The following is a 24917-nucleotide window of genomic DNA, read 5'->3' as shown; positions in this document are numbered from 1 at the left end:
TCTCTCATTTTAGTCAGCATTAGGACAGATCAGAGGTTGATTAGGAATGACACAGGGGAAAAAAAAGAGTCGTAAAGTGTATATATTCATTTCATATTATTTTCCTAGGTAAGAAGGTACTGCAGCCACCACCACCACCACAGGGGCAGGTCACAGGGCACGATGCATCTCTGCTCATCCCTACACTAAGGAAGAAGCTGATAGCTGCTTATCGCTTACACACATACACACACACACTCTCTCTCTCTCTCTCTCTCTCTCTCTCTCTCTCTCTCCTAATTTCACGGGAGCGACAGTAAACAAAGTAATATTTCATTATGCTGCAAATATCCAAGTCTTCATTGGCGAATCGAGTACAGGACGTCATTCATATTGTTAGAAAGACACAAGTGCTGCGGCATTTCAATATCAGATTGGTACAAAGCAGCTGCATAATATAACCACCAAATAAAACCTCAGATGGTCGTGTGCTTGGGGGGCTGGAGTCATGAGGCACTGATTCCACGGTATTTCAACGCAGATGGTAAGGAATAGCACATAATAACACACTAATACACACGAGCACCCACTAATATGTATCAGCATCAGCGGGCTCTCATTAACATCACCGTCAATATCAGGGGACTCATTAACACCTGTTAACACTACTGTCAGTACTAACGTACACTCAACACTATTATCAGTTCAAAAAGGAAACTCATTACCAGTACTCAGTGTTAAAGGACACATATTACTACCATTGTCAATATTACGGACACAACGTCAGGGGCCGCTTCAGGAATTCCAACAGGTTCCACTTTGTACGTAAAAAAAAAAAAAAAAACTTTAAATTACTATTAAGTAAACCCTTCTTTTTCACTCACACACTCACTGCCAAGGAACAGTCATCCCTACGTGCTTAGAATAAGCACTGCAATTTTCTGCATGACGACTTTCTTCAGGATATGAGTTGTTGAATAATACGGGTCAAAGACGCTTTACTCTTCATGCGCAGTCACGCTTGTCCGAAACACGCCCATAACATGTTTTTGACTTTGCCTGGGACGAATGTAAATTTGCACACATGATCAAAGTTATGTTGGTACATCTGCTGGAGTCAAGTTGGTAATTCTGCTGATTATGTAGGTAGAGTGGCTCAGTGGTAAAATTCTCGCTGCCTCAGCTCTCCTCAACAAATTCGTCGTAGTATTACGCATGTGTTCGAGTCCTGAATCATGTGTTCGTTTCCTTATAACATGAATGATTCAGACAATCAGACAAGTGTGCACAATTTCATCACCACCGCCACAATTCTGTTTCAAACATATCCATGACTGCGCGACACACTGCTCAATACACTGGTCCACTATTGTTCTTTATCGTGCGACCGGCAGTGTGTTGACCAAAAGTTCTAGGATAATTTTGGTTGCCGCGCCTGTCGACACCAGAGCGTCACTCATCCACTGGCGGCATCGAAGTTTCTAATAACGAATGCATAAGATTTCCAGAAGGGATATGGGTGGATATGTTACTAATCACTGTGGGATTTGCATTGACAAGTAAAACACACACACACACACACACACACACTCTCTCTCTCTCTCTCTCTCTCTCTCTCTCTCTCTCATAATCATCATCATCATCATCTCCATTTCGCGAAGCCGACGCCGTCACTTTCTCCTCCGCCTCCGGGAGAAGAAGCGCCTCACTTTGGGCGTGAGGAGCTTGATGAAGGAGGACGGGAAGAGCTTGTCCTTCTCGTTGGCGTATTCGTAGTACTTGATGGGCTCAGCGACTACTTCCAGAAGGCGCGGCAACAATTCTCTGTCCTGATAAATCAAAGAACATTTTTTTTTGTTACAAGAGAGGAAAAGATGCTAATGGCTATGGTTACAAAGCACGAGAGAGAGAGAGAGAGAGAGAGAGAGAGAGAGAGAGAGAGAGAGAGAGAGAGAGAGAGAGAGAGAGAGAGAGAGAATTTTAAGGAAAAGAACAATGATTTATAAAGAAAAAAAGAATAAAAACAAAAACATATTAGGCAGCCTGCAGAGAATACGAGAAACAAAAAAATGACCGAATATAACAAACCAGCACTTGATCTTAAGGAAAAGAACATACGGAATGTGCAAATCGAGACAAAAATCAACGAGAATAACATCTGAATGAAGGAACAGAAAGAAGTTAGGAGACGCAGGTAACCAGAATATTTTAAGGACCATATTCTGAATCTTTACCATCCTACTACTTTAAAAAAAACTCTAGTTGAAGTTACACATGTTTATGAGGGTGTTTTTACGGCTCTAATGACAGATGAGCAAGGTTTCTACTTTATTAACAAGAGAAACAGTTTTAAGAACCCGACTGATCATCTCTGTGGCCTTCGAAAATAGTCGTAGCGAGAGAGCAAAGCATTTCTGACCCACCGTATACCTCCACAAACGCCATACAGTCTAAAATGTGGCAAAATTCTTCCGTATTCTTATCATGAAGTGTGGCAGACATTCTCCGTAGAGTTAAATATAAATTTCCTCATAATTTTGGATAAGAACGTTAAGATAGATGTATTAATAGATCATCACACACACACACACACACACACACACACACACACACACACACACACACACACACACACACACACACACTCACCTTCAGAATGTTTTGGTGGTTGTGGAGGGAGTAGAGTCTGTCATCTCTCACGATATTCTTGATAAGACGATGGTATTCCTCTGTTGGGGGTGGAAGTGAGAGGGAGAGGGAATGGAGAGGGAGGTGTGTATTGTCACTTACTCCTACCTGTTAACTTGTCTATTTACTGACCGACTGACTGACTTCTGACTGACTGACTGACTTACACACACACCCACGCACCTACCCACCCACCCACCCACACCCACACACACACATATGCACACACACTGATAAAGAAAAAAACATACGTTCTCTCTCTCTCTCTCTCTCTCTCTCTCTCTCTCTCTCTCTCTCTCTCTCTCTCTCTCTCTCTCTCTCTCTCTCTCTCGTCTCATTTCCGGGCAAGATTTTTAAGGCAGGAAAATTAACATAACTGGAATAACAGGAACGCATAGTAGAAAATGACGTTCTCTTATAGTGTTTCTGACTGTGTTCGCGCGCGTGTATATGTGTGTGACTGTCTGTGTGTGTGTTTACTTACTGTTATAGGTAGCATACAGTATTCTGAAGCCCTTATCTGACTTGGCGGCGTCGCTACGGAAGTGAACCCAAAGGCGTTGAGAGCGAGAGGTGAACACGATGGGTCTGTCCAAGGTGGAGCAGGTTTCGAAGGTGACAGTGCTGTACGGCGACTCTGAGGACGGAGAGAGAGAGAGAGAGAGAGAGAGAGAGAGAGAGAGAGAGAGAGAGAGAGAGAGAGAGAGAGAATGACGATGATAGTGATGGTTATGATGATGATAGTAGTAGTAGTAGTGGTATTAACGACAACAATAACAACAACAACAGTAACAACATCAACAACAACAACAGCAACAAAACAACAACAACAACAACAACAACAACAACAACAACAACAACAACCACTACTACTACTACCACTATTACTACTACTATTACTACTACTATTAGTACTACAAACTTTATCATCATCACTTTAACAGCATACATCATAAAATGAAAAGAGAAAGTCAAAACAAACAACAATACGTAAAAAACATAATTAGTCTTTGTATATCACGTGTGTGTGTGTGTGTGTGTGTGTGTGTGTATGTGGCTGACTCACTTGACTTCCGCATGACGAGGTAGTCCCCGCATTGGTCGTGGCTGAGTCGTACACTAGGCACTACCACCAAGACTCGGCGTCCCTTCTTCGGTGGCACCACCCATGTGCAGCGGGCTCCGTCTGGGTAGTGGCCGGGGTAGTTGGGCGTCTCGAACACTCCAGACAGTGCCCCCACGTGACCGCCGCACCTGTGTCCTGTAGTAGTAATAGTAGTAGTAGTAGTAGTAGTAGTAGTTTACTGACCAAGCAAACTCTGTATCACGAGAACTTCGTGTTATACGTAAAAGATTAAATAAAACACAACTTAGTCCCCTCCAAAAAAAAAAGCAAGAATATTAAAAAAAAAAAAAGTAAAAAGGCTAATATTTCCACAGTGAAAAAAAAAACAAGGCAAACAAAACACAAGACACACACACATACACGCACAAGGAAAGAGTGTGTGTGTGTGTGTGTGTGTGTGTGTGATTCACCTACGGTCGTCTGCTGGTCACCCAGCCAGCCGTTACCCTACGGAAAGAGCTCAGAGCTCACAATGACCGATCTTTGGGTAGGATTGAGACCACTTACACACCCCACACCGGGACAGCGAGGTCACAACCCCTCGGGTTATATCCCGTACCTACTTGCTACTAGGTGAACAGGGGCTACACATTAAGAGGCTCGCCCATTTGCCTCGCCGCGCCCGGGATTTAAACCCGGGCCTTCTTGGTTGTGAGCCAAGCGTGTGTGTGTGTGTGTGTGTGTGTGTGCACGGTACAAACTCTTGCAATGGTGGATGGAGGTGGCTGCGGGGTGGTCAGTGGTAGAGGAGGCGGGACACTGCAGGCAGGAGGCGGCTCCAGTGGTGTTCTGGTAGTAGCCTACAGGACACTCCTCACACGACCCACGACTCACGTTCCAGAAGTGTCCCAGTTCGCACGTCTCAGCTGCGGGGCGACCACAACCTCTATAGCATGTGTTATTGGGGGAAGCTCTACTCTGCTTTAAGTCTGACTGGTGAAAACGCAAAATTGTGTGTGTGTGTGTGTGTGTGTGTTTACAGATTTACTTCTGGTAATTTTCTTACAAACGGCCCAACTACTAAGGCCCGTAATCTGAAGCACTTTGCTTTCTCATCACGACTATTTCCAAAGGTCACAAAGGTGATTATCCGGTTCTCAAGATTGTTTTTCTTATTAATAATATAGAAATCTTCTTTATCTGTCACTAGAATTATAAAAACATCCTTAAAACTCTCTGTAGCTTCAACTACAGCCATTTGAATGTAGTGAAGGTGCAGCGCAGAGGTGTTTCAGAATATGGTCTTAAGACTCACTGTTTGTCAGACATTGCTCAAGCGAGGTGGCGCCTGGCGGGGAGGCGTGGCCGCTGGGGCACAGGGAGCACTGGACACGCCCCTTCTCCGCCTGGTAGGTGCCTGCCGCACACTGTTGACAAGGGCTGTAGCCGTCCGCGCTCCACCACCCGGCTGGACAAGCGTCTGGTGGAAGGAAGAAAGTACGCATTAGCAGTGAGTCACTTGGATGCTGCGTTAGTATGCGTCATGAAGCTACTTTGGTATGCGATCTATACTTTTTATTGTGATCTACAACAAAAAACGTTATACTTTTTTCTTTTTATTATCAAAGACAAGGAAAACACTTGTCTTTGTTTCGAGAGAATGGCTAGAGAGTCTGAAGCATGGGTGGAATGTCTGTTCGAGTGTCGAAGCTCCGGTCCCTACAACAAGGTCCATATGGCAACATCACACTTCATTCCGCCATAGACATCAGTCTCGATAGTCGACCTGCACTCCCTTCTGTGATTTAACCTGCTTATTTACATCTGAATATCTAAAGAACCCTGAAGATATTAGCTAAAGAGTTTTACGAAATCACAGACGAGACGAAGGCAGTTGCATTTAACAGTAGTTTACAAGCTTTCTCTGCCAATTTTTAGATTAAAAAAAAAAATTATTCAAGATATCTCATGATTCAGTGCATGAATTGACAGGTAGAGGTACCAAAGCAATCTGTGATTGGTGTAATGTGTCGTGCGGTTTGCTCACAAATTGTTTCTGTTGACAATCATGGAAAAATGGTAAGTACTAAAGAAAAGCCAGTGCAAACTGACAAAACGCGGTTCGCGGGACGCCGGAAATACAACAGGCAGAATGCTGCAAGATCATATTCCAGAATCAAACGACAACGAGGCTGAGGTAGAAAACAACTGAAACGATAGAAGACGAATTCATGGTCCCTGGGTGTTCGGAATGAAGAAAGGTGGAGATTGCCGATATTTTTACGTACAAAAGTCATGAAACACTGGAACCCATAATTCAAAGAGAAGTTGCGGAAAATTCGGTTATTCCTTCTGACGAATGGCCAGCATATTCTAATTTAAATCGTTTAAATCACCACCATTTAACTGTCAATTATCAGCGACATTATGGTGATCCAAACACTGCAGCGATCACTCAGACAACTGAAAGAAGATGGCTAGATTCAAAAGTTTGCATTTTGAAAAAAAAAAAAAAAAAAAAATGAGGGGAGTAAAAGAAACAACCTTCCAGAAAAGTCCCACATTAACTGGGCGCTACCATTGGATTACTGTTTCTTTTCAGCCACATACGAACATGAGCATATTCACGGGCAGGAAACATGCAAGATACACTCTAAATACTCCGGAGCAAAGCCTCACTTTGGTTCATTGATCAGCCGACTCTTGCATACTTTCATACCAAAGCCATTTTTCATTTACCATCGACGATTTTATATTCAGATCAAAATTTAAATGACGTTTGAGAACTTTCGGCCAAAATTCGTTGAGGGTCGTGATGGCCTTGGGCGCCGCACGGGGGAAGAAGGTGGCTGTCGGGTCCGGCCTGGGGCCCAAGGCAGAGAACTGGTAGCAAGTCCTTCTTTACCTTTGCGGCCTCAAGCTTCAATAGTAGTCGTCCACTTGCAGCGCCTCACTCTAGGCAAGGGGTCGCCATAAGCAAGAGATCAATGTCTACCATTCACCAGATGTTGCCCGGAGGGGGGAGTCCTTATGGGGAATAAGGGCTCTTTCTATAGAGTCTGGTGGAGGGTGTGTACGGGTCCCTTGATTATGATGACACCGGGCTGAACAACTCGCCATGAACGAGGGCACGCTGTGCACCATGCACCAGACACTGGCAGTACGAGGGGTCCTTTAGGGGAGAAAAGGGCTCACTTCATGACAGTGGTTGGGGAGTGGTGTGTGGTGGGTCATTGCTCATGGCGAAACGTGAGAGGCGCGGCAAGGTTGCATCGTCACTGCCCTCACACCCACGGGACTGGGGTGAACCCTTGGGGAGGAAGGGTTTGTCCTGGTACCTACTATGTAGGTAGATAGACTTCATAGCTATCACCACGCCCGCATCGTTATCGTGGAAACTGGAATCACATCGTTATCGTGGAAACTGGAATCGCATCGTTATCGTGGAATCGCATCGTTATCGTGGAAACTCTTATCGTTATCGTGGAATCGCATCGTTATCGTGGAAACTCGTATCGTTATCGTGGAATCGCATCGTTATCGTGGAATCGCATCGTTATCGTGGAAACTCGTATCGTTATCGTGGAATCGCATCGTTATCGTGGAATCGCATCGTTATCGTGGAAACTGGAATCGCATCGTTATCGTGGAAACTCGTATCGTTATCGTGGAATCGCATCGTTATCGTGGAATCGCATCGTTATCGTGGAATCGCATCGTTATCGTGGAAACTCGTATCGTTATCGTGGAATCGCATCGTTATCGTGGAAACTTGTATTGTTATCGTGGAATCGCATCGTTATCGTGGAAACGTATCGTTATCGTGGAATCGCATCGTTATCGTGGAAACTCGTATCGTTATCGTGGAATCGCATCGTTATCTTCGCCACGCGCATCGTACTCATCGTTATTTATTTATCAGTTTAATTATCTTAACATCAAATTCGTTATCATTATTTCGGCTTATATAGTACATAACTCATATGATAATATATCCAGCAGTACAAGTCCTCTATGATGAAAAGTCCAGAAAGCTCGATATTTTTTTCTGTCGTATAATTTTGGGAGCTGAAGTACATACTTTTCCACATCATTGTGATATGGTGTTACTATTTCTCAAATTTCCATATTTCATTTGAAAGACGCACTGAGAGCCATTTCATTGGTGATGTAAAATAATTGTTAAAATATTCGTAGTTCAAGTATTGCCTCTGCCTCTAAGTATGTTTCATTGCTTCTTTGTTTCATAACTATTGGTGCGTTTAGTGGTCCACTTGATTAATTTACTGGCCAGCTCTTCTCTCCTGTGCACAGTTTACTTTTCAACCTCAATGAGGCCCTAAGGAGACTCCTTTGTTGTCTGTTCTGCCGACTCCTTCTTTCTCTAGACATCTTTTCCCACGGTGTATGATGAGATAGAAACTCTGACGATCTATTTCCTGTTCTTCTATCTGATGTTCGTTCGATTCAGCAATAAAATTAGTAAACTTGTTTCAAATTTGCTTCATTTTACTTTCTAATAATAAATGTATAAAAAAATTTTTCTAAAATAAATGTATATATAAGAATGGTAATTATTTTTTTCACATAAATATATGTATATGTAGAATGTTTTATTTAAACCATAATAAATAAATGAAACATATAGATCGCATACCAAAGTAGAATTTGACTCTTGTAGATCACGTTGGCTATGTAGATCGTCTACCAAAGTAGCACCGTCACTTGACTTGCCAACTTTTACGATACTTTCACGAGTGAAGCATCTGTTGTACTCGAAACTAATGCAGAGAAAAGCAAAGCAAGCATTGATGCTACTTGTGATATATATTGCTAAAATGAAATAGTGTGTTACAGGAGAAGATGTAAAAGTCTGTCTGTCCTCGTGTGCAGGGAAGCTACAGAACCCTCTTGTTTATCTTGCTCGTGTGTGTGTGTGTGTGTGTGTGTGTGTGTGTGTGTGTGTGTGTGTGTGTGTGTGTGTGTGTGTGTTTGCAATTTTTCACCTGCACACTCAGAGAGGTTCCTAGCTCCCGTCCGCTGCATGGGACGAGGGGTGGAAGGCTGGGCAGGGCAGGCGAGGCACTTGGTGGCTGCCTCGCCTGGCTGATAGGTGCCGGAGGGGCATAACAAACACCGGTCAGTACGTAGGTCATGTTGGGAACCCGAGCTGCACGCCACTGCCGGCACGGGTCAGCACAGCGGGCGAGGAAGAAGGAATCAAGGTCAGCAGGTCTCTGACATATATATACATACGAATACACGCGCTTGAACTTAACAATTATCAGTGACTGCTATTAGTGAATATCAGAAATATGAGGAAGTTCGCTAGATGTTACTTATTTACATTTTTATTATTATTTTTAACGGAGCATTTAACGATAACGAATTCCGGAAGGTAGCTAAGTGCAACAATAGTTAGATAAAAGGTGCAATTATTCGTTAGTCATGCAATATATCATCATGTGTTGCCTTTGAACTGCTTTGTTCGACACTTACCACACTTGCCGGCCACAGGAACGAAGCCATCGGGACACGCAGCCTTGAGTCGCTTCCCGACCTGATAGGTGGCGGGCAGCAGACGGTACTGGAGGCGGCCTGAGGAGGAGCTGTGGCACAACACACCCGAGTATTATTCAGGGATGCGAGATGCATCATAGTGGAGAGAGGACCACCCTTGCGCGCACGCACACACACACACACACACACACACACACACACACACACACACACACACACACACACACACACACGACTACAGTTCTGCGTCACTGACCTGGACAACTGCTGATTCTGCGCGATGTTCCTTCTGAGAGGCCTTAAGATCTTCGTTAGCAATCGTTCTGCTGCCTGGCGTCCACAGCCCCGCCCGCACTGGCGGCGGCCACCTGGCGGGAAGGCCAGAACCTCGAACTTGATGCGCACCTGCCAACCCACCGGACAGAGCATCAATACCGAGAAATTTAGATGTTGACAATGCAGGCGTTCAATAGCTCTTACAAAATGTTTCTCATGAATCAAGGGTGTGGCGTACTAATCTTTACTCTGTCAGGTACACCTAACACTGCACCGCTAACCGGCACTAACCAGGTGCTGGTCTCGGGTCACCTTATGACGCTTTCTCAACTTCTTAGACTTAGTGATCTTCCCCGAAGTGACTCTCAGCCTGCACTTGTCACCACAGGGTTTCATCCATCCTGTAACGAGGAGCACATTTTAGTCGCATCTTTGAACTGATGGAAAAGTCACGAACATACCATGTCCCTCTCTCTCTTTCCTCCTGTGTGTGTGTATATGTGTGTGTGTGTGTGTGTGTGTGTGTGTGTGTGTGTGTGTGTGACTCGCACCTGCAAGGACCTGAGCCAGTTCCTCCAGAAGTTGGTCTAGTGAGACGCGTTTTGAGTATCGCGCCGCCACCAGCAGCCTCACCGCTTGCTTGTAGCCCATCTCAGCCCGCCCCTCTGCAGGTATGAAAAAAGCGAGTACTTAGGACTATATTCTGAAACACTTCTGCGTTGCACCTCCACTACTTTCAAAAGGCTCTAGTTGAAGTTACATGGGTTTTTAGGGGTGTTTATACGGTTCTAGTTATAGATTATCAAGATTTCTACATTATTAACAGGAGAAATACTCTTGATGACCCGGCGAATCATCTCTGTGGCCTTTGAAAACAGTCGTGGTAGGACAGCAAAAACGTTTCGGAATACAGGTCTTATAGTGAACCACCACCAGAAATATTCCTTTGTTGGTATTGCGTATTGTGCGGTCTGAAGCTACCATTTATTCGCACAGCATCTCGTCAGATTATTTAAGACAAAAATTAACGTAAACACTGGGGTAACCGACCGGAGCAGGCAAGATAGGTGCTGTTAGCCTCTGAGCGCCACGTGAAGGCAGTGTCGGGGCCGCAGGTCATCACGTGGTAGTCATTATCGATGTTAGTATCGCTGTTACCAGAGGTGAAGGCGGCTCCGCGGCGACACTTGACCGTGCACCATCCCTCGTGGCCGTAATCTTCCAGGTGGTAGCACGACACCTGTGGGAGGGCTCGTGGTTGGTTGGGTGAGAGAGGGGGAGTGATTGGTGGACAGCAGGATCATGTGATGCCACAGATATAAATATATAGACTACAAAGTTAGTGCTGGACATAAGATAAATAATTATAGTATTGGAGTATGTGGTAAATTACTCCGTGATCACCTCAGCCTTAGCGGGACTCCTGAGGGGCGAGCATTGGTCGTTGCTGAGGCAGTCCTTCCCATTGGGGTGCAGCCTGTGGCCAGCCCGACACTCGCAGCGATGGGAACCCCTCGTGTTGACGCACAGGTGACTGCATCCGCCGTTGTTAATGCTGCACTCGTTGATGTCTGGAGGTGGAGGATGTGTTGGTGGTTGTAGTGGTGATGGTGGTGATGGCGGTGGTGGAGAAGAAAGAAGAAGAAGAAGAAAAAAAAAAAAAAGAAGAGGAAAAAGAAAAAAAAACAAAGGAGAAGAAGAAGAAGAAGAAGAAGAAGAAGAAGAAGAAGAAGAAGAAGAAGAAGAAGAAGAAGAACTACAACAACAACAAGAACAACAAGAACAATAACAACAACAACAACAACAACAACAATAACAAGCAAAAACGAAGAGGGTTAAGTGAATATAAGATTAAGTACATACGAGTACAAGTGTTTGGCTCAATGGAGCATGACTAGACACACCTCCACAATGTGCCCCAGCGAAGAGTTGGAATCCCTCCCTACAGGAACAGGTGTAGGAGCCCAGGGTGTTGGTGCACAGGTGTTCGCAAGTGCCCTTGACTGCGCATTCGTCCACGTCCACGCAGGTGCGCTCGTCAGGGAGCAACTTGTGGCCGTCTGGACACAAACACTCATAGCTTCCCCAGTTGTTGACGCAGCGATGTTGGCAACCCCCGCTATCCTCAGTACACTCGTCCACGTCTGAAGCAAAGACACACACACACACACACACACACACACACACACACACACACACACACACACACAGTAACTTTCAGTGACCTTTCAATGGCCCTTATTCTGAAACGCTTTGCTTTCTCACCACGACTATTTCCAAAGGCCGGAGATGATTACCCGGGTTCCCAAGTGTGTTTTTCCCGTTAAAAATGTAGAAATATCGTCAATCTGCCACTAGAACCCGTGTAACTTCAACTAGAACCTTTTAAAAGTAGTTGCGGTGCAGCGCAGAAGCGTTTCAGAATACGGCCACTCTGAGCCTTTGATTGCACACAAATAAGAAAAAATGGGTGAAAGCAATATCATCATTAATCTACTTACTAGAAAAAAAAAAAAAGAATATGAAGAAGAAAAAAGAAAAAGAACAAGAATAACATGAACAAGAACGAGATTAAGTAGAAGTCTTCAAGGTGCCTAACTAGTCCCGATCACAACATGAAGAGCCTGACTCTTACCCAGACAGGTACGGTGGTCGTGGTGCAGCTGGAAGCCTCGCGGGCAGGAGCAGCGCACACCCGTGGCGGTGTTGTGGCAGCGGCGGTCACATCCTCCGTTCCTGATGGCGCACGAGGCTGTGGGAAGGCTGCGGCTGAGGCTGAACCGATCTCTCTTTTATATTGCTTAGTATTGCATTACTTCGAATTCATGAAATTTGATGCATTATCAGCTACTGTTATATAATAAAAATTGTGTCTTCTTGCTTTTCTACTTTAATCTTCACTCATGGTCAAAGTCTAAAGGTATTTCTATAGATCTTGCACCTAGTTTTCTCTTCTACACTCAATACATTATGTTTAAAAAATGCAAAGCCTCTCTCGTGAGTCATCACACCGACGCCCACAAAACTTCAATTACGTACGTGGACTTAAGGCGTCTTAGTTACTACTTAGTTAATTATTTCCTCTTCCCCAAGCCTCGTGATGGAGTTTCTTTACATCGGCAAGGACATCAACAGTAACTACATAAAAAACAAAACAAAAATAAAATCTAGAAAATAAAAAGTTCCACTGCCGCGAAGAGATTCGTATGACTTCGTTATTGTGTAGTTCATTTTTCTCCTCCCCTAGGCACGTAATGGGAAAGTACCGCAAAAAGAAAGACAAGAGGTAGAAAACACAAAGTTCCCGTGTCGCAGAGACCAGTAAGACTCACGTGTGCAGGATTGACCGTCGGCAGCCAGCAGGTACTGGGCGTGACAAGTGCAGGTGGAGCCAGAAGTGCTCTCGTGGCAGTGGTGCTGGCAGCCTCCGTTACCCACCTGTGAGATGTGATTATGATTTGTGTGAGTGCCAGAGAGAGAGAGAGAGAGAGAGAGAGAGAGAGAGAGAGAGAGAGAGAGGTGTAGCTAAAAATAACTTTCGGAGATAAGCGAAACTGAACGTATATGCCTGCGTGATGATAGCGGAAAAGTGAAAAGGTATGATAACAAAATGGTGAGGGTTAAATGCTTCGGGAAGGCACGGGAATGAAGTGTTCCGAAGAGAAGCACCAACACTTCCATTAGAACAGAAAGAAGTGAAATAGCGCAAGCAAGGAACATTCGAAACAAAAGTAGATAAAAAAGACACATAGACTGTAGAACCCCATTAGCTAAACCCAAATTCAAGCTTGAACCCATTATTTCTTGTTCTCTTCTAATCAGTGAACATTCTCAGGATCAGTCATCAGAACAGAACAAGAAATAATGGGTTCAAGCTTGAAAAGTTAGATTTAAAAAAAGAGATAGGAAAAACTGGTTCTCAAATAGAGTGGTAGATGAATGCAATGGACTCAGTAACCAGGTTGTTAGTATTGAGTCATCGAAGAGCTTTAAAAGAGAATTAGACACATTTATAGATGGGGATCATAATGACGGCTTCTTGCAGCTTCCCTATTTTCTTAAGTTCTTATGCTCTTAAACTTTAAATAACTACTAAGTACTCCTCAGCACAGCAAAGTAAATTGCGTAAACACCCAAGGGATACTCACGGCGCAGGTAGGCTTGCAAAACTTGCCTCGCACAAGGACGTAACCTTCCCGGCAGCCACAGGAGGGCGCCCCGCCAGGCCCCGGCAGGCAATGGTGTTCACAGGACAGCGAGGTGCATGACGCAGTGGCCACTGAGGGAAGAGAAGGAAAAGTAGTCCACCAGCCATGAAACAAGCAAGACAATCTCTCTGCCTTCCTCAAGAAGCATTGTGTTGGCTCGATGCACCACTCTGGATACAGCAGGTATTGCTACACGAGTGAACCAACTCCACTAAGAGAAATAAGACTGTAAAAAAATAATGACAACAATCCCTACGTCAGCCTTTCTTTTAGCGGGGCCGGGATGCGCTGTTTAAAGACCCGCTGGATCTTTCTAAATTTCCCAAACCCAGGGAAAACTTTCTCTCACGCCGCTCTGATTACTGCTGATAGAATATTGCATGTGTCATTCTTGTTATATCCCTTGTACCACACGAAGACCTTTATCAGATCCCCTGTTAACTGTGTGAGTGTGTTTCAGAATATGGTTCTTGTGATTAGTCTTCGTGTGAGTCTAAACGACCGTTCTGTTGTTGCCATTCCTTCTAAACGAGTATTCATGTAATTGACTTTTTGATTACTTTCCTTCCACGTGTCCTCCACTAACTCGAGTGTTCATTCTCCCTCCATTCAAAGTCATTCACTCACCCACTTGCTGACTAAAGTGCTCGGCGATTTTGTCCTTCAATTTTCCGTGTATTCCTTTGTCTTATTTAGTAGTATGATATTTTTTTTACACTTCTTGCCCCTTGAATACTTCATCTTCCTTCTTTCTTCCCTGCTCCTCTCTCTCTCTCTCTCTCTCTCTCTCTCTCTCTCTCTCTCTCTCTCTCTCTCTCTCTCTCTCTCTCTCTCTCCGCCTCAGCACTATCTATCCCATCTGGGCGTGGGGGAAATGTCGAGAAGACGCCTTATCCTAGAATTATCGTTGCTCGGGGTTGAGTTGACCGGTGTTTCCCTCCTAACCTTTTCTCCCTGGATCTTCCTTTCCCGCCATGGCCTTCCTCTCTCTCGTGAGCTCGAAGTGTTATAAGAGACGCCTGACAGAAGTTATGTTGTGGGGTGGCGAGTTGTAACAGTGGTTATACTTGTGGGGTTGTGGATGAGAGGCTTGGTGTTTTGTAGCTTTTGTATTTTTGAAACGTCTCGGACTTTCATAAGAATTATTTTTGAAAGGTCTTTATATATATATATATATATATATATATATATATATATATATATATATATATATATATATATATATATATATATATATATATATATATATATATATATATATATATATATATATATATATATATATATATATATATATATATAAGTATAGTGGTGACAAGACGATGAAACATTTGAGAATGCTTTCAAGAAATAATACGTTCGACTTTCACTGTGCTCCTCAAAGACAGGACAGGACGAAGAAAAGGAACAAAAATTAATCCTTTCATCATGAAGCATATTCGGATTGCTGAGAAAGCCCGTGACGACTGGCAGTGGAGGTTGAGCTCTGGCTGGTGGGCGGTAAGGTGTGGCCATTGTCCGCCTTTCTAAGGACGGGGCGCGGCCGTAGCTAACTTGATTTCACGCGTCCTTCCTCGCGGGGCACTGCGCTGCTCAGGTTACAATGCAATTGACCACCGCCATTAGCCAGGGGATGATGGAGGGCCTGCAAAACGGGCGGCGTCCGGGTGATAAATTGCCGCTTACATTGCTCTGTGTGGTGGTGAGGAGGAGGAGGAGGAGGAGGAGGAGGAGGAGAAGGAGGAGGAGGTGAAGGAGGGGGAGAAAGAGGAGGAGGAGGAGAAGGAGGAGGAGGAGGAGGAGGAGGAGAAGCAAAAAGTCAGGCGCAAGACAGATACCAAATACCGTGATGTGTTGGCCTGGCGTGTGGCTCTAAACAGGTGCCTATCCGTGCAAGAAGCGTCACCATGCGGTCATGTTCCTGCGTTTCCCGGTGAAAGACGTTAATTAAATGCACTCCACACACTCGGATGGAAACACCACACTGCTCCCCAAGGGAACACGTCTTCCCTTCACCTTCAGAAAACCTAACCTAACTAACCTTCATTAAAAATTCAAATTATTATATTCTGAAAGGCAATTATTCACACTTAAACAGACTTGAAGAGAACAGTTACTTCTGCCTGTTTTCCTGGATCTCTTCCCTCCCGCCTTTCCTCTCTCCTTCACTTCCCTCCTCATCCTCCTCCTCCTGCTGCCTCGCCTACCTGCCTCCCTCCCTCTCTCCCTCCCTCCCTCCTGCCTGACCAGCACGAATCAGGAAGCCTTGAAAGTCGAGACACACTGACAGCTTTGTGTACAGAACCGAACCCACTATTTCTTTTTTTTTTTATTATTATTTTCTTTTTACAGTACCCAGCGATCTTATCGAAGCGGCGTGAAATGCAACTGCGTCTTATTCCACAGTTCCCGCTTTACTGTTAATGGTATTTTTTGTTTACATTGTCACTGTTCTCTCACCCTTCACGAAACTAGTATAATTTTCGGTGGGATTTCATATCTTTTTGTATCTCGTATGGTGTGTGTGTGTGTTTGTGTGTGTGTGTGTGTGTGTGTGTGTTTTTTCTCAATGTCACTTATGTTAGTGGGGATGAGTTAGGAGACACTCACGAGGCCAAATCAAGTAGTGAGTCCTTGACAGGGAGGAGGAGAAGGAGGAGGAGGAGGAGGAGGAGGAGGAGGAGGAGGAGGAGGAGGAGAAGGAGGAGGAGGAGGAGGACCAGAGAGAGAGAGAGAGAGAGAGAGAGAGAGAGAGAGAGAGAGAGAGAGAGAGAGAGAGAGAGACCTTAGCTATTCCTCTGCCAGTGATACGTAGTGTTCTTCCTCTTCCTTCCTTTTCCTCAAATCAGTCCCATTTCTTTCACTGTATATTAGATACCATAATCCTCACGAACAGCCCATTAAGAAACAACAAATCTGCTGCTGTTTATCCTTCCTCTCCGATCCTTTGTACTCCTTATCATTCTCCAGAACTCTCAACTTGCACAACGCACTTCTTCCCATCACCTGGTAGCCGCCTAACACCTCATAAAACACTATGATATTTCTTTACATAAATTCTCTTAAAATCCTGGTCCGTTACTGTTTCCTAGATCAATTTTCCTTACTTATACCCTCTCAACTTCCCTTTTCTCGTTGCTTCCCTTATTTATGTCTCCTCAAACTCTCTCCCTGCTTGTATCTTCTCAAATTCCCGTTCTATTTCCCTTACCTTTGGCTTCTTAAACTCAAATTTACTGTTTTCTCGTTCTCAATAATCTCAAATAAAAAAGACCAATTAACTCTCGACCTTCCTTCCTCGCCGCAGTATCACCCGGCCTGGTCTCTCTTCCTCTACTGCAGTTCATGACCAAGGCAGGAGGAGGAGACAAGAAGCAGGGAGTCTGAGAAGCAGGTGGCCAACAGGATCTTCTACCATTGCGTGTTGGCGTGTTGCATGTGTGTGTGTGTGTGTGCGTGTGTGTGCAGACCAGACCAGACCAGCTAGATCAGGTGTGTGTGTGTGTGTGTGTGTGTGTGTGTTAAATACATAGGATGAAAGGTTTGCTACCTGTATTACTATCGTTACTACTACTGCTACTACTACTATTACTACTACTACTACTACTAGAGAGAGAGAGAGGGAAGGGAGATAAGTGAAAGAAAGGAGGGAATTACTGGATATGATGGTGGTTGTGGTGGTGGTAGTGGTGGTGGGAGCAAGATAAAAGGTGAGTTAGGAGGAGGGGGAGAGAGAGAGAGAGAGAGAGAGAGAGAGAGAGAGAGAGAGAGAGAGAGAGAGAGAGAGAGAGAGAGAGAGAGAGGGAAGGGGGAGAGCGATCGTGTCGGGGGTTTGCCATCACGCGGAGTCTGACCTGTGTTTGCTCCCTGTTTTCTTCCTCCTTCTCCTCCTCCTCCTCCTCCTCCTCCTCCTTCTTTGCCTCCTGTATTTCATCTTTTAGTTCCTGTTTCTGTATTCCTCCTCTTATTTTAACATCTGAACACGTAAAATCTAGGTATCTGTATTCGAAAACAACCTAAAAATCAGAGAGAGAGAGAGAGAGAGAGAGAGAGAGAGAGAGAGAGAGAGAGAGAGTGTGTACTTAGTAGTTCCACAAGTCGCAACACAACTTAAAAAGAAAAAAAAAAAAAAAAAAAAGGAACATGACAAGGGTATTACGGTAAGCCCCAAACTAACGCCTTGTCATACACTGCTGTGGCTCTTTATGGACCGAGGGATAAGGCGACACCAGCCCATAGTTCTCTTGTCTGCATGGGAGGGACTGGAGAGAGAGTGCATGGAAGTGAAAGGCGGTGGAACATGTGTGTGTGTGTGTGTGTGTGTGTGTGTGTGTGAAACTCATGGAATTTCCCCCTCTGAAAACACATTGTTCGTAAGGTATGTACACAAGTCTTCTCGCCTCCACCTGGCTTTTTCTTCCCCTCCCTCTCTCCTTATCGTTTTCTTTCTCCCTTCCCCTCCCGCCTCCCCCTCACGTCATCACCGTGTCTACAGCCTTCATTTACATCACAAAGTCTTCCTCGTCGCACTTCTTGACCTTATCCTCTTCTTCCATCTTCTCCTCCTTCATGTCAGCATATATATATATATATATATATATATATATATATATATATATATATATATATATATATATATATATATATATATATATATATATTAAATAAGTCAGTAAACTGGAAAGAAGGGGACAGGGATCAGTTCACACTTACCTGAGCAGGTGCGGCCGTCGGAAGCCAGCGTGAGGCCGTCGGGGCAGAAGCAGGCGAAGGAGCCGAGGGTGTTGCGGCAGAAATGCTGACACCCGCCGTTGTGGAGGGCACACTCGTCCACGTCCTGGCAGTTGTGCGGGTCGTGCACGTCCGGCAGGAAGCCCGGGTAGCACGAACAGGTGTAGTTCCCAGGGGTGTTGGTACACACGTGCACGCACCCACCGTTGTGCACCTGACACTCATCCAGATCTGTCAGAAACGCAGTGTGACCGGGAGACAAAACGTCACACTCACAGTGATGCAAAGAAAGAAAAGTCACATCTCAGCGGAGAGTTAAGACCATTGCTGCAACACATGACAAGGCGTCAAAGCCAAGTTAAGCACAGATTGTGACTGTGTGTGCAATTCTAATGACATGAATAAAAACATGTTAACCACTTTATGGTACAGTGTATCTCGTGAGTGTGCGTGACACCTACATACACACTCAGCGTGCGGACCCTCACCTCTACAGCTGCGGCCATTGCCTTCCCAACCGTCCCGACACACGCAGCGGTGATGGCGGTGGAAGCTCCGACACACGGCGTGGCGGTGACATCTGTGACGTCCACTGCGGCACGAATCTGTTAAAGAGGTGATGGTTCAACACACACACACACACACACACACACACACACGGTAGGGTCTCCACTCTTTATCATCTTCAGGAAAGGGGCGGGGATTTAAGTGTTGTTCCTATTTTAAAAATACAGTTCATCCTTTGTGTTACGAGATGGTCTTGCACTTGTGGATCTCAGGCGCATGTAACCTCTCATCATTACTTAGCTGTGGGTTTCAAATGGATAGATAACTAATTGTGATAACAACAGCACCATCTCACCTCTCGCATAATGACCAAATTGTACAATGGTGTTGCCTTAGTTCGCACTTAAATGATAAATGGGTGATCACCTTGTTACAGTGAGGCGCCTCTGAGACAGTTACCCTCATGCTAGCCGTTCCTTTTCTCTTTTTCACATGGAGACAAGCAGACCAGACTATGTGCAGTATTACTCAGCTAACGCTCCGAGCACTCGCTGTCCTTCTTTTTCTTAGCCTGGTCATAACCTTACTGAAACATCAGGCACGCAAATATGTTAACCATCTTTCAACCGTACAACGCCCTCTGCGTAGCCCTCCCACGCAGACACAAGGCGAACACCTGCAGTTAGAACAAAGATTTAATGCAGTGTTGAGAGACGATTTCCAGGCACACTTCACATTCATTCTCAGCCATGTTTAGGGGTTAACATCCAATTCCGTGTGATTTTATTACAGTGACTGAAAACAAATTACTCAAGGAATCCGACTTGTGGTAGTAAAACCAGAAAGTAAATTAAGATAAGAATACGGTGTGGTGCTGCGCAGGTCCAGACAACTGACAACACCATCACATCCACGGTAAGGTCACCAGGCCTCCCTGTGGTTAGGCGGCCACCCGTGCCTCGCAGGCCTCAGTAAAAGTGGATGGTGGAGATTTGTGCAGTACCACTCTCTCACACTCTGCAGCTGTTGCAAGATATCACAAGGAGCCTCGTCCAACACTGGGCCCGACAGAAGCATCGGTGATGGAGCACCTGCCGGTCTTCACAGCGCCTAGGATGGGCATTCCGACGCACGAATAAAAGATATTTCGCAGAAGGAAAAAAAACAGGTAAGCAGGGGAGCTTATCTGTAATTGATCAGTCAGTCTACTGTGTGTAGCTATTAATCCGGGTTTATCTTTGTATTATTTATTTATCCATCTATTTACACACACACACACACACACACACACACACACACACACACACACACACACACCATCACACACCAATTCCCTACACTGATTGGCTCACATGCGCGGCGGCCACGTACTGGTGAGCGGCCTGAGGCAGGACAAACGCGCGGCCTCACAATCACTCAAGCCAACAAAAGAGGTGTGAGGGAAGGGCGGCGGTCATCCACCCACTCAGGTGGTGTTCGCTCCGCCACGCAGCAACAGACGTCCATAAAGATTCACACAAGATTGCCCGCCCGCGTAAAAACCAGAATTATAGATCAAGACAGCCGAGGGCGAGCGCTATCCCCGGATCTGGCTAATTATTGACCCACCTGGCCGTCTCCGGCGGTCCCGGCGACTGTAGCGACGGGTCTTGGAGGGGCGGCTGGGGGCGTGGAAGCCGGAGTTGTAGGCAGGGGATCGCTCCCACCGTTGTAAGCTGGTGGAAGACGTGCTGCACCCCTGCTTTACACCCGCCACCTGCAGCAGTAACATTAGCAGCATCAGCAGCAGCGGTAGCAAGCTGGCACACGTCCATCGCAGCTGCATCCTGGCTACACCGCCTTGGACTGGGGCATGACATGGGCGGGGTGACTCTTGCGAAAAGTTCCTCAGAGGGGTCGATGGGGCGCGCGACCAGACCTGCACTGCCCAGGGCACTCCTGTCCTTCCCGAATGCCGCCCTGGTCGCACAGGCCTCCCGCGACCATCATTGTGGATTAGTTCTTCACTCGTCGATCACTTATGTAAGCGCTGTGGTGATCACGTCGGGGAGTGTCCCGTGTCATATGCGCCGCCTCTCCCTTGCAGCCTCTGCCACTCTGCTTCACGAGACCTTATCACACTGCAGCGCTATCAACGGTTCTCATGCATCATGACATGAACTAGATACCTGCACTGACCAACACTTTACTGAACGACACACAAGGTAGCGTTCACCGTGTCTCATGCGAGGTATTGGAAAAGTCGCCTTGAAAGCAGCACTGCACACCCACACGGACCAGGATGTTTGGCAGCCCTTTGTTGTAACCACAAGAAAAGTTAAGCATGAATGTATGCTGACAAGTAAGGTTACGGGGGGCAGACCTGATCTCCGATCGCCCTTTCCCTCCACAACAACCCCCTCCCCCACCACCTTGCTCTCAGACAACCCCCACCGCCTCACTTTCAGACATCCGTCACGCCCAAGGAATATAGTCTTGATCCTTCCTTGGTCACGCCCCTTTCAACCCCTCTCCCTTACTCTTCCAGAACACACACACACACACACACACACACACACACACACACACACACACCTAAAGATTGGACACGGCATCATCCATCATGATGCCTTCTTTACTAAACACGTCTGCCTCTTGCAATTTCTATATTTTAATTTCAAATTATTTTATTTCTTTATTACTATAGATATCCTTGAAATCATATTAAGTTCGCTGCAGTTGGACCTGTATTTTGAAACGCCTCGAGCTCTCTTCAAGACCATTTTCAAATGCCACAGAGATGGTTAGTCGAGTTCTCATGTGTTTCTCCCACTGACGATGCAGAACGCAAGTTATGCTATCCCTAGAATCTTGAAAACATCCTTAAAAATTCTAACCTCCAATAGATCGTGTTCCAGTAGTCGAGATATGACACCATAATGTTTTAGAATATGATCCTCTCTTTTATGATCTGACATAAATGCTACCTTGAGTACCTTATACGTATGGCAGATATATAACATATCCTTACAACTATCCTGAACTCTTTTCTCTTAAGACCAACATAGGATGAAAGGAGATTAGATATAAAAGATTTGAAAAATTTATGGATGGGGATGACAGGTGAAAATAAGTAGGTACGTTTCGTATCTACTTATGTGTAGGCCTGATGGCTTCTTGCAGCTTCTGTTATCTTCTTATGTTATAATGTTCTTAGGCCTTTGCCATATATGTGTTTTTGGAATATTGAGTTGATGGTCTGGGAAACCTCCGATCTTCAACTCTACACTCCACAGACATCGGCACTTCCAGGCTTGCAAACACCTTGAGAACTGCGATAACCTGTACAGAAAAACTTGCTGAAGAGGAAAGGCTTGAAAACTGTTACGAGAGTGGAGTAGTTTAATATTATTCGTGTTCTTAGTACATGTTTCAGCTTCTTATCTTTACAGGTTTTAAACGGGTCTAGTCGAAGTTATCTGGGGTTTTCAAGGATGGTCTCTTGATTCTAGTGACAGTTTAACAAAAATTCTACACGAAACAAAAATTCTACACGACCAGTACAAAAAGAAAAAAAAAAGAAAAATAATTGAGAACCTTTATCCTCAGCAGTCTTTGACGAATACTCCTTTAAGGATGTTCCAAAATGGATGTTCTCGTGATTCTAATGACAGTTTAACAAAAATTCTACACGACCTATATAAAAAAAGGAGAAATACATATAAAAAATGAGAGTTCGTATAGTCTTTGATAAATAGTCTTTAAGAGAGACAAAAAAAAGTTTAAGAATATTGCCTGATGAAAAACAGAGCACGAAAGATATGGGCAAATTTGCAAGAGAGTGACCTTAATGCCAGTGAAATAATGCAGGAGGAAAAAAACACTCTCTCATTCTCCTCTCGCCCTTTCCTCTCACATATCTAACTGTCCTCCAATTTTCCTGTACGTCATCCTCTTTCATCCGTTGTATCTTACGCTCTTTTAGTCATCTCACTCAGTCATTTTTGCTACATGAGAAAGTCGCGTTAGAGTGTTGCGCTTGAATCACTCCACGTTTCTTTACTTTCACCATCCATTCTTGACACTTAATTCACTCATTGCAGCAGCTTAGATCCTTAACCTTTTTCCATTTCGCATTCAAGGCTTTGTTCTCTTGTCAGGACCTTCTGCACACACACTAAGATATATGGAATTCTTGTAGATAACTCATCTCCTACTACTAAAACTATTATTTTTACATTCAACAAACTTTTGTCACTATTTACGTGCATTCCAGTTCCACCATCACCAGTCTTTGCTTTTCCATATCCCTTATTGCGTCATGTATAAGCAGTCGGTAAAACATCCATAGGGGCATGATAATCCCTTCCCCGTTCCTAGGCCCTTTCATAATAACACTACTCCGTTCCTCATTTTATCCTGTCATGATTTTTCTTTTCTTTTTTTTTCTTTTTTGTATTGTTGTTAAAAGCTTTCATCCCATTTCATCATTCCCCACCCAATTCATACGTACTCTTTCAATACATTTCACCTCTGCATTCACCTGATTCTGTCATTCGTTTTTCTCAAGGTCTATGAAGGGACCATGCATTTTGTTTTCACTATGATTTTTCAACTGTCATCTTGAGTGATATTATCTGATCCACACATTCTTCCAACAAACCGAGTCTGTGCATTACGTGGCAGCAACAGAAAACGCTTTTTCACTCCTCACACACAAGAGGCTCACTGGTTGGGCTCACATGTGTAACACCACATAACACCTTTTCTTAGCGCTTCGTGAAAATAAACGACAACAATGGAATTACTTTTTTCTATCAACTTCCAAGTGCGTAGATCTTGTAGTCTACACACACACACACACACACACACACACACACACACACACACACACAATAAGTAGCGTAGGAAGGTGTCTGTGCGAGGTGTGTCGGTGGTGAGACAGACACTAGACGGCGTGGTGAGGCGGGACGCGGGCAGGCTGTCTGGCTCGCAGCACTAGGCACTTCCTCGCTCGTCCCGCGCCAGCACAAGATTTGCGGAACGGTGACACGTGCTCGCCCGCCGGAGGCCTTGGGGGTGTGGGGGGCGCGTCCGGGCGTGAGATGACGGGTGCACTACAGGTTACCAGCTGCAGCAGAGGCGGCGTGCGCGTGGCCAGGGAGGGGTGCGGGTCACTGTTGACTCAAAAAGTGTCGGGTGGAAGAGAGGCGGAGGCACGGCGAGCTGAGGGGGGGACAGGGAGAAGGAGGAGGAGGAGGAGGAGGAGGTAGCGACCACGCACCCCACCGCCGCTACACCGTTCATGGCCAGCCTCACCACGTCACTGCCTGCTTGCACGGCCATCCTCACCCTCACTCTCCCTCACCACCCCAACCATCACCACCACCACTGCCAGTACCTTAGCCGCCGCCACCACCACCACCATCACCACCATTACTGCCGTCTTCACCAGCACCACGCGGGGTCTCGCCGGGGGGCCGCACTGCCCCACGCGCTGCCCCAACTCGCCAACACTGCGACAAATATGGTTCCCCTTCCTCTCCCCCTTGCCGCCCACGACCACCGCCCCGCCCACAGGCTGTAGTGACCACGCTCTCTCCACATCTGTGTCACAAGGATACAAGACACATTGCAGTCACCGGTATATTTTCAAGCACCAGGATATGAGTCGTATTTATTTATTTATTTATTTATTTATTTATTTATTTTTATTTATTTATTTATTTTATTTTATTTATTTTTTTGTCCCGGCGTCTATTTCACTATTGGAACGGTGCCTGGGGTCATTTAAAAGGCCGGCACAGAGTCTAGGTTTTCGTTGCATTGGGAGGCACAGGGGCGTGTCTGAGCCCAGGGAAAACATGATGACGGTCATTATTATCACCATACAACACTGCCGCTTGTGATCTTAGAGACATGTTAATTTTGAATGTCTTCTACTGCATCTTGATTCAGTCGTG

At 45.3% G+C, this 24917-nt stretch overlaps 1 protein-coding gene across 5 annotated transcripts; it reads right to left on the bottom strand.

Annotated features, from left to right (window-relative positions):
- Nucleotides 1-72: 72 nt before the first annotated feature.
- LOC135111093 (signal peptide, CUB and EGF-like domain-containing protein 1) lies at nucleotides 73-24625 on the bottom strand. Of its 5 annotated transcripts, none has more exons than XM_064024029.1 (21): nucleotides 24083-24624; nucleotides 20584-21269; nucleotides 18957-19073; nucleotides 18451-18699; nucleotides 13678-13808; nucleotides 12862-12967; nucleotides 12165-12281; nucleotides 11434-11673; nucleotides 10934-11100; nucleotides 10580-10769; nucleotides 10081-10194; nucleotides 9821-9930; nucleotides 9510-9658; nucleotides 9233-9342; nucleotides 8740-8913; nucleotides 5049-5213; nucleotides 4495-4659; nucleotides 3734-3928; nucleotides 3152-3304; nucleotides 2629-2708; nucleotides 73-1808 (listed from the first exon to the last, which is right to left on the bottom strand). In XM_064024029.1, exons 2-21 carry the CDS (start codon nucleotides 20798-20800, stop codon nucleotides 1650-1652), a joined length of 3108 nt encoding a protein of 1035 aa, XP_063880099.1. In that variant the 5' UTR covers nucleotides 20801-21269; nucleotides 24083-24624; the 3' UTR covers nucleotides 73-1649. The 5 variants fall into 5 exon arrangements, with proteins under 5 accessions (XP_063880099.1, XP_063880100.1, XP_063880101.1 ...); XM_064024030.1 differs by lacking the exon at nucleotides 24083-24624 and adding an exon at nucleotides 23468-23798; XM_064024031.1 differs by lacking the exon at nucleotides 24083-24624 and adding an exon at nucleotides 23763-23786.
- Nucleotides 24626-24917: the final 292 nt, after the last annotated feature.

The sequence above is a fragment of the Scylla paramamosain genome, chromosome 21 (assembly GCF_035594125.1).
Source record: "Scylla paramamosain isolate STU-SP2022 chromosome 21, ASM3559412v1, whole genome shotgun sequence".
Taxonomy (NCBI): domain Eukaryota; kingdom Metazoa; phylum Arthropoda; class Malacostraca; order Decapoda; family Portunidae; genus Scylla; species Scylla paramamosain.
This window is presented reverse-complemented; position numbering and strand designations above follow the sequence as displayed.

What these genes read in the sequence shown, in the direction of transcription:
- LOC135111093 (XM_064024029.1), bottom strand. Translation starts at nt 20,800, where the DNA reads ATGCAGCTGCGATGGACGTGTGCCAGCTTGCTACCGCTGCTGCTGATG. An exon ending in CAGAATCAGCAGTTGTCCAG is followed by an intron (nt 9,343 to 9,509) that starts GTCAGTGACGCA and finishes GTTGTGCCACAG; the next exon opens with CTCCTCCTCAGGCCGCCTCC. An exon ending in ACCACCAAAACATTCTGAAG is followed by an intron (nt 1,809 to 2,628) that starts GTGAGTGTGTGT and finishes TTGATTTATCAG; the next exon opens with GACAGAGAATTGTTGCCGCG.